The 17,906-nt window shown below is 32.2% G+C and overlaps 1 protein-coding gene across 9 annotated transcripts in view; it reads right to left on the bottom strand.

The window, feature by feature from the left end:
- LOC138333898 (dynein intermediate chain 2, ciliary-like) overlaps positions 1-17,906 on the bottom strand; it is a 28,926-nt gene that overhangs the window by 5,696 nt on the left and 5,324 nt on the right. Inside the window, exons 2-19 of one of the 9 annotated variants that reach the window (XM_069282542.1) lie at positions 16,096-16,140; positions 15,546-15,602; positions 15,018-15,065; positions 14,671-14,751; positions 14,113-14,239; positions 13,488-13,520; positions 11,556-11,641; positions 10,750-10,806; positions 9,471-9,596; positions 9,038-9,139; positions 8,501-8,572; positions 5,720-5,803; positions 5,317-5,334; positions 4,279-4,363; positions 3,925-4,086; positions 3,378-3,619; positions 2,792-2,881; positions 1,815-1,902 (exon numbers count right to left, since the gene is read on the bottom strand). In XM_069282542.1, coding sequence (XP_069138643.1) covers positions 1,815-1,902; positions 2,792-2,881; positions 3,378-3,619; positions 3,925-4,086; positions 4,279-4,363; positions 5,317-5,334; positions 5,720-5,803; positions 8,501-8,572; positions 9,038-9,139; positions 9,471-9,596; positions 10,750-10,806; positions 11,556-11,641; positions 13,488-13,520; positions 14,113-14,239; positions 14,671-14,751; positions 15,018-15,065; positions 15,546-15,602; positions 16,096-16,140 — 1,603 coding nt within the window. Of the gene's footprint in view, positions 1-1,814; positions 1,903-2,791; positions 2,882-3,377; positions 3,620-3,924; positions 4,087-4,278; positions 4,364-5,316; positions 5,335-5,719; positions 5,804-8,500; positions 8,573-9,037; positions 9,140-9,470; positions 9,597-10,749; positions 10,807-11,555; positions 11,642-13,487; positions 13,521-14,112; positions 14,240-14,670; positions 14,752-15,017; positions 15,066-15,545; positions 15,603-15,995; positions 16,038-16,095; positions 16,141-17,906 lie in introns of all 9 variants that reach the window. The other 8 variants (XM_069282543.1, XM_069282546.1, XM_069282547.1 and 5 more) reach the window with 8 other exon arrangements.

Genomic DNA, 17,906 nt, shown 5'->3' on the forward strand with positions numbered 1-17,906 from the left:
TACTGTCGAGTAGTTCTTCAATCCAATGATGGTAACCTAACAAACAAGAGGCCCAGAGGGCCTGTATCGCTCACCTGGTTTGTAAGTAATGTTCTGAATATAAGTTCATTGTTTCTTTTCTGAAGAAATTTGGATATTTACCTCTAATTCCCCTATTGGGCCCCACTCTTTCTCCTCCAGGGGGGTCAAAGCCAAAATTTATACGAATTCTGTTAACCCCAAGGATGTATCTGGCCAAATTTGGTTACAATCCATGCAGAACTCTAAGACAAGTAGAATTTTTAGGATTTACCTCTATTTCCCCTATTGGGACCCGCCCTTCCTGCCCCCGGGGGGGTCAATGCCAAAATTTATACAAGTTCTGTTCCCCTTCCCCCAAGGATGTTTCTGGCCAAATTTGGTTACAATCCATGCAGAACTCTAGGACAAGTAGCGATTTATAGGATTTACCTCTATTTCCCCTATTGGGCCCCATCCCTCCTGCCCCTGGGGGGTCAGAGCCAAAATTTATATACAAGTTCTGTTCCCCTTCCCCCAATGATGTTTGTGGCCAAATTTGGTTACAATCCATGCAGAACTCTAGAACAAGTAGCGATTTATAGGATTTACCTCTATTTCCCCAATTGGGCCCCATACCTCCTGCCCATGGGGGGTCAGAGCCAAAATTTTTATACAAGTTCTGTTCCCCTTCCCCCAAGGATGTTTCTGGCCAAATTTGGTTACAATCCATGCAGAACTCTAGGACAAGTAGCGATTTATAGGATTTACCTCTATTACCCCTATTGGGCCCCGCCCCTCCTGCCCCCTGGGGGTCAGAGCCAAAATTTATACAAGTTCTGTTCCCCTTCCCCCAAGGATGTTTCTGGCCAAATTTGGTTACAATCCATGCAGAACTCTAGGACAAGTAGCGATTTATAGGATTTACCTCTATTTCCCCTATTGGGCCCCGCCCCTCCTGCCCCAAGGGGGTCAGAGCCAAAATTTATACAAGTTCTGTTCCCCTTCCCCCAAGGATGTTTCTGGCCAAATTTGGTTACAATCCATGCAGAACTCTAGGACAAGTAGCGATTTATAGGATTTACCTCTATTACCCCTATTGGGCCCCGCCCCTCCTGCCTTCTGGGGGTCAGAGCCAAAATTTATACAAGTTCTGTTCCCCTTCCCCCAAGGATGTTTGTGGCCAAATTTGGTTACAATCCATACAGAACTCTAGGACAAGTAGCGATTTATAGGATTTACCTCTATTTCCCCTATTGGGCCCCGCCCCTCCTGCCCCCGGGGGGTCAGAGCCAAAATTTATACAAGTTCTGTTCCCCTTCCCCCAAGGATGTTTCTGGCCAAATTTGGTTACAATCCATGCAGAACTCTAGGACAAGTAGCGATTTATAGGATTTACCTCTATTTCCCCTATTGGGCCCCGCCCCTCCTGCCCCCTGGGGGTCAGAGCCAAAATTTATACAAGTTCTGTTCCCCTTCCCCCAAGGATGTTTGTGGCCAAATTTGGTTACAATCCATGCAGAACTCTATGACTAGTAGCGATTTAAAGGAAATGTTGACGGACGGACGACGGACGGACGGACGACAGACGGACGGACGGACGGACGGACGACGGACGCCGCGCCATGACATAAGCTCACCGGCCCTTCGGGCCAGGTGAGCTAAAAATACATCAAAATAAGACGTCACAATCACTGGAAGGTAGTACTTCTCGACGGTAAATCTTATTTTACCCACTTCGTTTTGGTATCTCAAAATCATTGTATTATAAGTTATGAATTTATGGAAACTGAGTCTAATATGATAAATCTACCTACCAACAGTGCTGACCTTAGTACCATCAGGACCCTCAGCTGGAGCCTCAGGTAAGGTCAGCTGGATCACGTCTTGGTAAATCAACTCATTCTGAAATACAATGTTCAAAAAATAAATTTCAATCTTCTTCGCCTGGACAAGATGGCATGCCATCATGCAATGGCCAATTTTGTTATTATTTGCAAATTCCGAATATTATTATTGGTAAATTAAAATTTCAATTTTAATGTATTTTATACAGGCAAGTAGTTTGGTTTTTAAAAAATATTAGTGTTTCGTATTAATATTTTGTACATTGTTATATTCCGTGCTATTTTTCTGAGAGGAGGGTCAAGGGGCAAGTAAGAGGTAATTGGGTCAAGGTCTTATCACGCGTAGTATTATGTACTGACCAGTGCGCGTGTGTCAGCTTCATTAGCCACTTTATCACACGATGGACACAGATCAAGGTCAGTTTTTCTGATATTTTTCAATATTTTATCAGCACCCACCTCCTCCCCATGACCTTCCTCAATTCTGTGGCTAAAAGGTTTGGTTACGGAATAGCTTTAATATAATATTATAGTTTGACCACATCGAGTATCGAGTTGCATCCTTGCAAGTTGTATCTTGCTTTTGACCATGACACATGTCAAGATTCTTTTTCATGTTTTAATTAATAGGTATAACATGTACTTTATGTAAGAATTTTCGTTAACTATTGATGGGACGCTTTTTATCCCCACCTTGGACCATATCTTAATTTGCTTATATGCTTTATAAAAATGATTGAAAGAATCATTTTATGTTTATGTCATTCTCGTCGTTTATCATAATAAACGGCCATTTTCAATTCATATCATGTTGTTGGTTTTTATTCACTTGCTTGGTCCAACAAGCTTCCCCTTGTCGACATTACGTGCTGGTATAATGATATATTATCTCATGTGTAATAGTATTTTATTATTAAGTGATATTAGAACAGTGAAATTATACCGACCTTGATGATAGTCCATTGTACAATTCTGCCATCTGAGGATATAGAGTAGAAATTGTGGTTGTTCTCCAAATCATCCTTCTGCCAGCGAACCTGTAATATACCAAAGTGTCTTCATAATACCTGCATAATGCTACCTTTGATAAGCATGCCCTAATTAGCATAGCAAATCAGCCTCTCAGGTAAACTACCCATTAGTTTTAAATTCACACATTTTTCATCCAAAATCTTACTGCATAACTGAATAAGAAGTCCAGTTCAATTCCGATGACCTTTGTAACTTTCTGCACATAATTAAAGGTTTTTGAAGTGAGCAATTTCGTCACAAGTGTTTGTTGTGAAAATATTATGAAAGGTTTTTTCAGACAAAACATTGACTTTAAACATACTTGAAAGAGTTAGAGCATTTGTAAATTTAAAAGTTAACCAAAACATAATTCCTATTTGATTACAGATCAACAATAATAATCTCATTTTATTTCATTCACCCCTAAGGCACATTTAGGCTCTTCTGATTCCAAACTGTGAAACCTGGAACAGTTCATTATGAACTTACAGGGGTGAATAAGATAATAATACCAGAACCTACCTGCCAAACAGGATCTGTATGCTTGCCATTCTTTGCTGTACACCTGTGCACCGGTTCCTTACGTTCGACATTGAAAACCCCGACACTACCATCATAGAAACCTACGACCACTAAGTACGGGTGTTCCGGGTGGACGTCTAAACACATCAAGCCGCTGTCTGTCTCGTAAATAAATTCGGGGAAGGAGGGGTTCTTCAGGGAGTAAAACAAAATCATGCCATTTCCTTGTTTCATGAAGTCATCTGGAAAATAATGAGTATATATTCATATTTATACACATAAATATATCAAACTTTCATCAGATGTACACTGTTTTATAGGCTTTAGGGAAATGACAATTGTCCTGAAGGTTTTACAATTTAATTCCAAGGCAATTTGATTTATCATACTCGCACAACAGGCTTCTTATCTAGTAGAAGATGAAAAATATTCAAAAGAATTCAGGCTCAATTCTGTATGATGTCTAAATCATTTACAATTTAATATGAAATATAATGTGAATTTTTTCTTATTTTGTTTAAATATAACAAAGTTTGATTCAACTTACAAGAGCCAAACGATACCGCAAAAAGGTCCTTGTACTTGGGATTCCAACAAAGGGAGGTAACTGCCAATTTCTTGGCTTTTTCGAAGGTAAATCTCCAGAGGGGCAGCAGTGTACCCTCATTCTCACGGTATTCATCTGACGGATCATCCCAGTATTTGAAATCTGTACAAAAAATGTAAAGACATAATTTAATATGTGATGTTAGTTTTTACTTTGTGAGCATTGATGCACTAATTTCATCTTTCAAATCGCGAAATTAGATACTCGCAAATATATCCATGTATACAGTATGTGATATAGATATATATTACTAGTATCTCATCATGAATATTTTCAAATTTCGTCATATCTCACCTTGTGCTATGTCATCATACGTGTTCTGGTTGACCATTCTTTCTACAATCTGTGCTGCATTTTGTATTCTAGTGACATCATCACTCTGAAAATCACAAAAATGTCTCTTCTTTGTTAGATTAGCACGAAATGGGATTCAAATGATAATTCTCGATCATTCATCAGCATGAATGCCAGCTCAGTTTTTATAGTCTTGACAATATAAGTCTATATATGTACATAGCAAAAGCAAATTTATACCTGAAAATAAACCTGGAGATCCATATACATTTTTTTTACGGAAAAATATCAATAAAATACAACACTCAGATGAAGAGAGTATGATGTGTTGATTATTATATTGATGATAATGATAAGTTAGCATAAAGTGGTATATTCCCTTATCCCATTCTTAATATACCAGGTAGCTAGGCTGAACGATTTCTAAATTCCATAAAACTGTTAAAAATTAAAGTAATTATGTAGATTTTACAAACGAGCTAAAAGTAGACACAAGTAAAAAAGCGTAAATTTATAACGACTAAAATACTAAATTTATCCTACTTAAAAAAGGTTCACATAGTTTGGCAGTACTTCTAAATAAAGATCAAGAAGATATAGATATACCGTGCAATTAAAAATATTTCATTTGTGCAATGAGTTTTAACATCGAGAAAAGTATGAAATATGAACCCTCATTTTACCATGAACAGGTCACAGAAACAAAGAATTGATTTTTGTTTTGTTTAGAAGAAATGTTTCTAATATTAGAGGTATACTACATATGAAAGAAAGTCTAATACATTTTTCCATGATTTTTTGTTCAGGAAATTGGATAGGCTATGGGTGCAGAGAAAGATGGAGTTTGTGTCGTCAGAATGGTGACGTAGCTATGTTAGTACGTTTGACTCTAACTAACAAAGGAGCTAGGCCAAAAGGTAATTCAAAATTGTTAAGATGGTCTTGAACATATTCCAGCATGAGCTGGATATTTTGTAGATATATGTATATGATTCGTGTGTTGTCTAAGCTTAGAGAGTAAGTGTGAAATATACATACCATATTGTAGAATTTAGACTAAAACATTTAAAGTATCTCATGTCATCTAAATTTAGGATAAATGGTATTACAAATGATTTATTGATTACTGTTTGTTTAATCGATCGATTGATGTGGCTTAAGATCCTTGTTCTGAGCCTTGCACACCTATACAAATTTTTCACAAAATTTTTTGATACACATAATTTGACATTATACTTGGTACTATTTTAATATCTTTAAAAACCATTTTATTTTTCTAGGTTTTTTCTCCGTCTTTTTTATTTTAAAAATGACTGCAGATTTGTAAATTTTTGTGTCACGTCTGCATCACTTTGTTTTAGGATACATGAAAAAGCGTTTGCTGATGGATGATAAATTAGTCCACACAACGATTTCTGATTATAAGGGCAGACAAGCATACCTGTGTTTCTGTAATGGTAAGCTTTTTCCTTGTTTTCTCCTCAGCCTGACGGCCTGGCACGACCTTCTTTTCCTTGTTCTTCTCCTGGAACACCAAATTAATTTGTTAATTACTGAAAGTAATTTATAATAATTACATGTAATTGATTAGCCGTCTTTATCTTGTAACACATCTGTAAATACCAATCAATAACATCTATATATACATATATTTTAGAGTTTATTACTGTATCGTTTGCCATTCTAATGATGTTGCTTTAATTACGAAAGTTGTTTTCATGTTTTACAAGGTTTATTCAAAAAGTGGTGAAAATTGAACAGTCTTTGATACTGAGTAAATGTTGACAGATTTTGTGCACAAAAGGTGTAACAAAAACATATAAATAAAATAAGTCAATATACTAGAAGAAACACAAACTTCATAGCTTTGTTTTGAGCACAAATGATTTCAATACACTGAACGAGGAAATAAAAGTCAGCTATACAATGTCATATCAAAAGCTATGCATAATGAAAAAACATGCAATATCCATGCATGAAGTATGAAGATTAACAACATTTACTTAATTCTTTGCAGAATTTCATTTACATTTAATTTCATACCTATCATTCAAATGTTAGTAACTGAAAGTCTATATATAATAATTACCGAGGTACATCAACTCAGTAGAATTCAATCAATCCATTTTGCAATCCTACCTTTTATGGGTGATTCTAATCTCATTATAATATAAGTGTGTATATATAAACATAACATCGTATATATATTTTTTTTTAATTAAACCATGCTAAGTAACCATGCTTAGTTATTAGAAGTATTTCACTTTTTTTATTCAAACCACATTATAAGCATAAGGATGACTAAGAAATTGATAAAAAAAGACTTTGTCATAAATACCATATGGTAATTAAAAGAAATGTTTGTTTGAGTTTTACGGCCCATCGAAAACTAAGGTCATTATCAAAAGAAATGTAAAAAAAATCTATATACATATGATATATAGACATACTAAATTCATGCAATTTGCTTTTATAAAATGCCATGCAAAATATAAAATTGAAGAGGTAATGGGAATCAATATGAATTACACATTATATGCTAGTTCTTTCTTTCAAAGCAATATTTAATGGTACATCTGTATATTTGAAAATACATTCAATGAAGTAACAAATTCATTCCAAACGAGTGAACTGAATTACCAAGGTAACAGTTACTTTTTTCTGACTTCATAAAACACTTGTACATGTTTGTACATACATGCATTGCAACTAGCAAGTATAACAATTTCACAAGTAACAATAAATTGTGATTTGGGGCTTATTAAAACCACCTTTAAAAACAGGTACAGCATGGCTGGTAGACCATTGATGGACAACTGATCCATTAAAAAGTTCAGAGTGATATGTTTTCATTGTCAACATCATCTTGACCAAAATACAACATGTAGTGCAACACCATGTACACATCACTTCTCTCTGTATATTCAAGGCTCAATGGAAACATCAACTGATAACTACACAACAGACTACAATAGTCTTAACCTACCCTGCCACTATATTTAACTGGACCAAATCCAAAATGGTCGTTTTTTCTGACGGCTCGAAGACGCTACAGTACATATACCAGGTCAAAACATAACTATCACAACTGCTGAAATCTTACAACATTATTCCAGTTTATTCTTTAAAATCAAATTATTCCTTATTCGCATAAAAATGAGTTATCTCCCTTGTGGGATTTTATGGACAGTGACATCATTATTTTATGAGCAAAACCCACGACAAAAAAATATGACATTCAACACACAAACAAATGACGTCACAATCTCTTTAATATGCCAAGACAGAATATTGCTATTAAAATTCAAGTAAAGTACACCTTTTTAACTGCAACTGATTAAGGTAGAATGGGAGAGGTGATGATTGGTAAATTTAAGCTAGGTATCATGCATGCAAAGTGATAAATTAGAAACTATCCTCTATCCTTTGTCAACTATTGTTCAACTAATTATTTAAACTAAATTGCCTTCTATTTCAGCAGATATTATTTTCCCTTTATTTGTCATGCAAATTCCCATACTATAGTATCTACTGCCACATTGTCAATTTATTCTCCACTTCATTAATTTTACTAGATTATCCCTTTTTCAGAATTCAGAAAGACATGTATACATGCACACCTGTATAACAAAAATTTTGAAATATGTATCTTGTTAATATACACATGTATTGTACATGTAATACCATATTCAAGTATGTATGCTTGTACATGTTCACAAATCTTTCTGGATCCTATAGTATAAAGTAAATAAGACTGTAAATTTGCAAAATGCAAAAAAGCCCTTAACGTAATGCATCAGTCAAGCTCCACTGACTTTACAAACATTTATATATATTTTTGCTGCTCAAATTTTTAACACTTTATTTGCGGGTGCCCACCCCCTTTTAACTCATACACCCCTGAAATTTCATAATAGACTGGTCTCGTCTTTTATTTAGATGGGCCTAAAATGTGTCTTCAGGGGTAAATGAGATCATTATCATTATCTTCTCTGCTTTTTTTTAGTTTCTTTTTTTTGTGTAAATAGTAAATGGAGCTTGGCTGAGCCTTAATCTTTATCATATCATGCTTGTTACGGCTGCCAGCAATGCCAGCAATTGCTGCATCATACCACCAGCAGCCTGTGCTTATAAAATGCTTCAGATATCTAAACCACTATCAGAGATATAATAAGGCATTCCTCCAATAATAATAGTAAAAACTAGGATAAGACGGATATACTTGTATCAGTTGATGGTGGTGAAGGTAGACAGAAGGTGTCTTTTGGACCTGCTTAGCCTTCATAGCCTGGTACTAAAAACAAAACCTTGGACAAATTAACTTTAACGGAGGAATGTCACACAAGATGTTGTACAGGAGGTGGCATACTATATAGAGGGGACAGGAAAACCACAGAAAGGTCATTATAGGGAAGGTTGGGAGCTCAAATGCAGGGGAAACAACATAAAGCAATGATGAAATGATGTATATAAAGGAGAGGATACGTAACAGGACAATCCTGCTATCCATATACAAAGATTAAAAAAAAAATATATGAAAATTTCACAATTTTTATGTTTAATAAAATTTTGCATCTCTGAAAATGTTAAAATAAATAAAACCATAAATTTTCAAAAATTTAATGTCTCCTCTGAAATTAAAAGATTGATATTGTAAGAAAGTGAAAACAAGTATTTCAAACATTTGTTAAAATGGCAACTTTAAAACTTAACGGTTAATGAAACAATAGGTTTGTATACCAATAATCACATAGTTTACCTGTTTCTCGAAGTCCTCGTTGTAAGCATCAAAGATTTCCCACTGAGTGACATTACCAGAGAAGGTAGCCCTTGGGGGAGGTTCTGTAGCTGTTCCTCGCTCCTGTATTACAAAAGCACAACAAACCATATACAGAAAAAGGTATAGATTCATATGATTCTTAAAAGCTTACATGTAAAATATTTTTAAGGCTACATATGAAAAAGGGAAACCGATGTGTTCGGGAAGCTATTGCACAAATATAAAACTGTTCGATGAAAACAACGTCAGCAAGGGGTTCATCTGTTTTGATCAACTACATATATTCCTCAAAAGAAAATCATCAAATATGTTACGTAAACACTTTGATTTTTTATTATCATTATTATTTTTTAATAATTTGTGCTTTTAGTATGCCAAGGTAAATATATAAGAGATTGTCTACTATACATACCCTGTAGGGATTGTTGTAAGTCTGAGAAGCCCTTTCACTGTAGTTGAACTGGTTGGTAAGTTTTTTGCCTCCAGCTGCTGCAGCTGGTGCAGGGGTAGCTGCATCCTCACGACCTTCATCCTTTCCCTGAGATGAAAAATCAACATTCTTACTAACCAATGAACTATTGCCAAAAAGTAACATTACTATATTATGTGTAAAGTCAGGAATTATTCAAATATAAGTGTTTGTATAAAAATATCTTTAAGCTAAAAAGAACATTTCTTAAGAAAATATGGAATGCAATGTATATCAAACATCAATTTGATATCTAAACTAAGTTCTTCGTTATCTAATATCAAAGAAACTTACCTGGTAATTATCAGTATTAATTTTGTTATATTTTGATAAATTAGTTTACCCATTTTAAAATATTTTGCACGTGAATTTATTTAAATTTTTATAATGTAATTCTATTCTCTTCAAGTTTTTTTTTTTTACTTCATTTTTTTCCCAGCTTATTTTTATAATATGTGTAAAGCACTTGGCATTGGACTTCTAAGATAAAAAAAATATGAAAAATATACAAAATTTTAAATATTAATTGCAAACATTATAACAATTATCCTGGATTTGGTATCTAAAAGCAAAAATATTGATGAGCAGAAATTGTACGGAGATCATAGTGACAACAAAACATATATACGTATGTACTGACAAAACGAAAAACAAAATGCAAAAACAAATGGTACGTTTCATAGAGCTACAATCAGAAAACAACAATATCAAACAAATAAAAAAGCAGATCTAAAAAGATAATATTGGCGAGGTGTACATGTATCTTATGGTATGTACTGACATTGGGCCGTTAATGCTTCCCAAATATCGATGACTTACCTGACCTCAATTCTATGATAATTCTACTTTATACAAAAATAGAATCCTGATTCAAATTTCATTAGCAAATTTTCATAGATAAAACAAATACATTATATATAGCTAGTGCGTTGCAACAACATATTATTTCCTAAATTCAATTTCAAGATTTTTAAACATTAATTTTCACTAAAAAATTTTTTTGCCTAGCAATGTAGATATTAAAACAAAAATTACTAATTAAAACTTTGCCTTGATGATGAAATGGATTCTAAAATCTAAAAAGTTCGGCAAAAATTCTACTATTCTCTTAAACATTTCTTTCTAAAGTGTAAGTGCACGGCCATGAAGCAACACAAGTTGTATGTGAAAATATAGTGCCAATAAAAAATAAAATGAAGATTTAAAAGTGTTGGAGTTATACCAGTTCCAGAATAGGCTCCTGTTCAAGTTCAGTCTGTTCGTTAACAGGCGAACTGGACTGTCGGCACAATCAACAGACGAAAAATTATAAATATGGGGAGCAGGGTATATTAACAGTCAAATGTTTTAATCATTATTCCTCTTTAGTATTTTAATTAAATTTATTTGTAAAGTTTATGAATTTATTTTCACACTATGTCTGTTATTGATTTTGAAAAAACAGAAAATTTATATATGAGCATTTGTTAGCTCTATCCAAGGGATCTCTTACTCATGATTCTGACGGAAATGGAGCTGGTATGTGCTGATTATTACATCATTGAATATGTAAAAAGAATGAATGGTGTCTAATTCCTCTCAAATGAAGCCATTTTTCTCACAAACAAATAGCGTAATTCCAGCACAAACCATGCATTGACTTTCGAAAAAAAAAAATCCAAAAAAATAAATAAATAAATAAGTTGGGAAAGTTTCATATTCAAATCAATTTTTAATATTTCTAATATGAATTTATGCACATTACATAATTTCCAAAATGTTACACATGCAAGGTATACACTAAATGAAAGTTAAGTGCATGATAGAACGAAAATATATATCGTATTGATTATGCAGGTATTTGAACTGATGAAAATAAAATCAATATATAAACTATACATAAATTTGATTTTATACATGCAGAAAACTGCCTGCAATACATAGAAATACTAGCAAGATCCATAACTCTACATAATATGGGGAAAATTAGAAAATCAAGAGGTATAAACATGCTGCGCTTTGATATCACAAAATAGTTATCTTCCCTACCTCTTCTTTCTGCTGATCCTCCCCTTCAGCTGCCCCGGCACCTGCCCCTTCGCCACCCTCACTACCTGCATGCTCACTCTGAACGGCTGTGAAACAGAAAAAGTATAGAGCATTACTATATCTAAATCTGTCACCCCTGCAGACACATTTAGGCTCTTCTTAATCAAAGACTGGACCAGTCCATTATGAAATTTCAGGTGTGAATGAGTTACAGGAGTTTGCTTTTGCTGCAGTTTAAGGAAAGGTCACTATTCATACACATATACTGTATCTATTTTTTTCATCATTAAACATACCATACTTATATATGTTTAGGAGTATTTTATTTAATGTGAACAATGATGTTACCATAACATATATTTTTATCATTATCAAGTCATAATTGGTAGAAAAAGCAGAAATTTAGATTTTTTTAATTTCATTTTTTATTTAATATCTAATTTCATTTTTTTAACTGCATATTTATTGAAAAACAAGACTAGAAAAAGTAATTATTATGTTTTCAAAAAGTCATCAACAAATTGTTTTTGTTTTCTTTTTTCCTGAATGTATGAAATGTGAAGAATAACAATTGAGGTATTTTTCAAATCCCTACTTATTTCTTGCAAAACCTCCATAATTTATTGTAAAACAGGCATACATCTCTATAAACAAATAATACGGGATAAAACAAATATCTGCAAAAAACTAAAACAGAATACACCAAAATAAAATGAGTACTCAAAAAAACTATGAAATTAAATCATAAGTAAAGGTATTAAAATTGGGGCACAATTGTTACTGATAATGAAAATAGGAATCAGATATAAATGGGTTTTTTCATATACTGAAATGAGCAAGGATGATTACAGAAAGATCTAAAGAATGATGAAATGTGATGAATGATATTTAACTTAACAACATATATGTCATACCATGCCAAAATGAGATGTGTTTTCTTTTCAGGGAGAGGATTGCTATGTATCACAATTGTTTATTATTCAAATTTTAATTGACATTAAATTATCCTTAGAAATAAACATCAGTACTGTTATTAAGTTCAATAGGCTAGAATAATTAGTCTTTATTTGCATATTACAGAGTTATCTGCCCTTCAGAAGGTACTGATTGTTATGACTTACCGGGTAATTGTTATTATGAGTGCAACGTCATATTTTTCAGAGAACAACATTTGTTTTCCTCACAAAGTATTGACATCATAATTAATACCTATATCTGCAAGGGAGAAAATTCTGTAACATGCATGGACGAAATACTCTCTTATGTACCGATCTGAAGTACTCAAACATTTAAAAGTTTGAAATACTATCGGACTTTAAGTACAAACTTGGTATTGAATCATTAAAAAATGACGAAAAGCTTTTAACATGTTATTTGTTAATGAATTATTTCCTGTCGTTCAATATTTTTCATATTTGATTTATGAAGGTTCTACGATATATATATTGTTTAATTGATGTGATATATATCAATCCTTTTTTGAAGAAAATGCTTTACTTCTCGTCATAATTAATTTCTAGTGATCATTTTTGGAGGAAATTAGGTAAAAAAGACGCAAGTAAATTACCTAAAATATTCTCACCAAAATGAAAATAAATCTTTTAACATGTTTATTTGTTATTTGATATAATGTTATTTGTTAATGAATTATTTCATACATGCATAATATTAATGCTTATTTGTTGTTAAAAGGTTAAAATATAGAATTTAATCATTGTAAATTTGTTCGCTTTTTTTCCTTTTTTTTAATTATACAAGTAAATGAGGTTGACATGTCAAAGGAAGAGAACTCAGGTAAAATTATAAAAGAAAGAGAACCAGAAGAAAATGAAATTTTGGGTCAGATAAGAAAGACCAATTAAGGTGATCTAACACCCTATTCGCTACTACTAAAGGTACAACATGGCAGGGAATGGATTTCTATCATTTTACCTTGGGATATCAGACTTAATCCTGTGGCTTCTCCTTCAAACATGGCAAATAGTTAAGTGACAGTTAAAACATATACATGTAGGGCTCAAGCTATCAGCAAATGAAGGGAATTGTGAGGTTTACAAATTTCAAGTACCGTATTTGACCCATTAAGCAACCAGGGCATTTAAAAAATAAGGTGAATTAAGAGGTGCTTAATGGAAACAAATTTGGACTAGCCTTTCATAAAATCATTCTACAAAATAAGTCATAAATCAATTTACAAAAGAAATACAGTTTTAATGTTTTAAATTGAAGCTGAAAAAAGGGGGAGGGGCAGTTGTAGGGATGGGGGCGCTTATTAGGTTGAATACGATATGTACCACACATCTTTTTTGTCTAGACTATGTAGCTAAATTCAGGAACCTTAAACACATTTTTAAAGTTAAAAAAAAATCTATTTGTCACTTTTATACCGAAATACTATAAACAAATCTAAACCTAATTAAGTCAATTCTGAAACTAAATGATTACGAGTCAAATTGACTCTCAACAGCTTTAAAGAATATGACACACCCACATTCATTTTTCTGAACATTGGCGATAGTTATTTTACTAAAACTCTAATTTTACAAAATTTACTCACCATCTGGCATTCCTAGTTTTGCCATCTGTCTTCTGGCCTCATCTGAGTCCTTGTGAAGCATGTTTCCATCGAGAGCAAAATGAATGGCTAACTGGTCCACGCTAGATATCTGTTTATACTGACGCTCCTGGGTAACAAAGAGTTTCAAAAAATTATTCAAATGCCTCAATAACTTTTGGGTAACAGTAAATCTAGCGAATTAATTCAAATATTGGTAACTTTTATGAACTTTTGTTTTTTAACCATTTTACCTCTCAAATTTCATGATGGACTGTTCAAGTAGAAGAATTCAAATGTGTCTACATGGGTTAATGAAATAACTATTGTAACTAGCTGTTGGAATTATTTTCATAGAAACTTAAGTGTTATTGAAAATTTCATTGATTGACAGACAAATATTAAAATCAATATCTTCAACACAATTAAATTAATTGATGTTTTGTTCAAATACTATTTTTATGAAAATTGGCGACCGAATGGAATAATATGTAAATAAAAGAAAAACTTACACAAATCTTAATACTTGAATTTAATGTATCACTTTCTATTCATTATTACCTTGAAGCTGTACCGAACAATGTTCTGTGGTGCATGAGGATTGTTGGCTGTCAGAATTCTTGTGAATTCTTCTTTCAATTGCTGAAAAATTTAGGATTCAAATAAAATATAAGATTGAATTTTTCATGTGATCTTTATTTTTCATTTATTTGAAAAGTAAATAAAAATGACATTATGAATTTAATATACAAGTACAAACATTCAGGAATTAGGCACTTAAACACTAAACAATATAATGAAATATAATTAAGTTTTAAAATATTGTTACAAATAAATAAATTGTATATATATATATTAACTATCGACTTTCAATATGTATAGCCTAGGCATCACAATTTTAGACTGACCTGCTCAGAGAGATCCAACTGATCATCTGGCTTGACAAGAGCTTTGGACTGAAATGAAGATGAGTCAACAATCATTTTTAATTTTTATGAACGCATAATTCTTTTAAAGGGATTTTAAATTAATAGTAATTACTGGTACATGTATACAGAACAAGAAATTAAATCTTTGTTATAGATAGTCTTAAGTAATATAAAGCTATTCCTATACTTATTATTGATTGCTTTACAATTGATCAATTTACAGGACTAAAAAAAATCTGTGTTTGTTTTATTTTTATTCATTCTGTATTTGCATACTATTACATAGTATCTATCATTGTGGGAAGGTATTAATTGTCATCTCATATGTTTACAGGCATAACGTCATGCTTTTCCAGAGAAAATAACATGATTTTTGAACACAAAATAATGCTGTCACAATCTTCCCGCAAGGGAGATAACACTGAGATACACAAAGCCGGAATAGTCTTACTCACTACCTTAAATTAATCAGAATATTACGGTAATAAATTTCTTTGTGTAACTTACATGCATCCAGTCATCATTTTCTGTTCCATCTCCTATATCTGTCATGTCGTCTCCATCCTGAAAAAAACATTCACTTTTTATAACATTACCAACTGATTGTGGTCATTCAAATTAATAATTAAGTCATTGACCCCTGGAAATCCATAATGATCTCTTATACTCTTTGAATAGGAAGAGTTCAAATGTGTCTTCAGGGATGAATGAGTTAAATATATTTCTGATTTAAACATAATTATTCCAAACCATGTGTGTTTTTTCTGCTGTAAAATATTTAAGATAAAATGTGACACAAGATTTTTTTCAAGATTATACAAATTGGAAAACTCAACAGTAAGTATCTTTCCATTTTTCCAGTCTAGATGTATACCTACATAATTCAATTACATGCACCGATTTATTTTTATAGTTATTATTACAATTTTTTTTAAATCAATCATTGATAATAAATACCTTTCCAGGGACTTTTCCTCTTGTTTTACCTTTAGGAGCAACCTACATTTTACAAATGAAATCATGAAAATAAGACATATATGCAAAAATGAAAACTCACCCTCATTCGTGTCGTTCTTCGACGGGAAATGTCACTGGCTCCAGCCTGCATAAACAATTTATTCAATTCATATCATGAAACCAAGCTCTGACCAAGACCTTTTTTTCTGCATTACATTCTGTATTTGCACAATACAGAGTTATCTTCCTTTGTAGGTAGGGATCGATTGTGACGTCATGTGTTTGCAAGCAAAACGCAATTTTTTCAGAGAAAACAACGTGAATTTCGCTCACAAAATAATGACATAACAATGGAAACCTGTCCGCAAGGGAGGTTAATCTGTAATATGCAAAGACGGAATACAATTTTTCTTCTCTGTAAGCCCTACAAGTTTAATAACCCTAGACTGATTATATGAGATATTTAAGATTTAGTAAAAATTTAAACAGCAATTTATTATGTTGTTAAGTTTGTTTGGTTTAAAGTTGTTTAGTAACAAACAACAAAAATATAGGCAGCTACACTCTCCTATCAAATGATATCCCACTACACAGTAAAAAATATATGAAATTTTAATGAAAAAAACAAATATGCAAAAAAAATGTAATGAAAGATGCTCCATCGCTGACAAATGGTATTTTTTCACTATCAAAAACAGGAGCAGGCGATTTAGTAGTTTTCTTCAGTTACAAAAGTTACTTACTTTACACCATTACCGCCGTTGAAAAGTTTGAGCTTCTAATTTTATTTCAAGTGAAAAATATAAAAAAATAATTTATTGCATCCAGAAAAAATTCTGTGGCACTATATCCTATATGGAATGAAGTACTGATTGCGCATGACCCAAAGGCAAAATAAATTATTTTATATTATTTTTTGTGTTAATTAGACGTATGTATACACGATTAAACACTAATTATTGTTCAAATGATGAATATCATTTATGCTCTGTCTGCGGTGGAGCATCTTTAAGTATTGTGTATTTATTATTTGTGCTAAAATACACTTAGTAATAAGTTTTACACTTTTTTTTCTCTCTTTTAGAAATTAATTTACTGATTGCTGAATAATAATTATAATAATACAAAAACACATGTTAAAAATAAAGTGATTGTAAGCAAATATTGTAAATTAAAAAAACCCTGTTATTTGATGAATCTTTCATTTCAGAGATTGTGTTTTACTTTTATCTCTTAAGAGTTTATGATTAATACCAAAGTTTGGGGGATAAAGCTGGCATGCTATTATGCTAAAATAATCTTAAATGATATTTTATTATTATTATTATTATTGGGTCACTTTTTTTCTTTAATTTTAAACTTTACTGCTATAACTACTTTCTGTAACTACCTAGGTAATAAAAAAAACTTGAAATTTGAGAAACTACAAATTAATAAAGGTTCTCCTATGAGAGACATGCATTATTGGTAATCAGAGGTCAATAAATGTTATGCTGGTGAAATATTCTGTTAAAGCAAAGGTTTTGCATTGGGGAAAGCAAATACAAAAAGAAGTACTATATAATATTGTATAAATTGTGTGCAAGCTAGTTCAAGTACTACAGGTCAGGTGAATAACATAGGTTAGGTTAAAGACTTTGAAATTATTAACAAAAAAAGTCTCTGAGAAAGGTTTCAGGGATTGAAGTGAAGAGAATATCTAAGTTTGGATATATGAGTATTTGATTTGTATACATGCTGTTAAGATTTGACTATAAATAAAAAAGTATAGCTTGGGTTCAGATCATCGTAGAATGTGAATAAAAGTTCTGCAGACTGAAGATGAGGGTGTCAAATAAAGACAGATTTCAGGATATAAACCAAGGATCAATCTAGCATTGATTTACTATTGGGATAATTCTTCCCAACATA

This window comes from Argopecten irradians, chromosome 10 (genome assembly GCF_041381155.1).
Source record: "Argopecten irradians isolate NY chromosome 10, Ai_NY, whole genome shotgun sequence".
In the NCBI taxonomy this organism is placed as follows: Eukaryota; Metazoa; Mollusca; class Bivalvia; order Pectinida; family Pectinidae; genus Argopecten; species Argopecten irradians.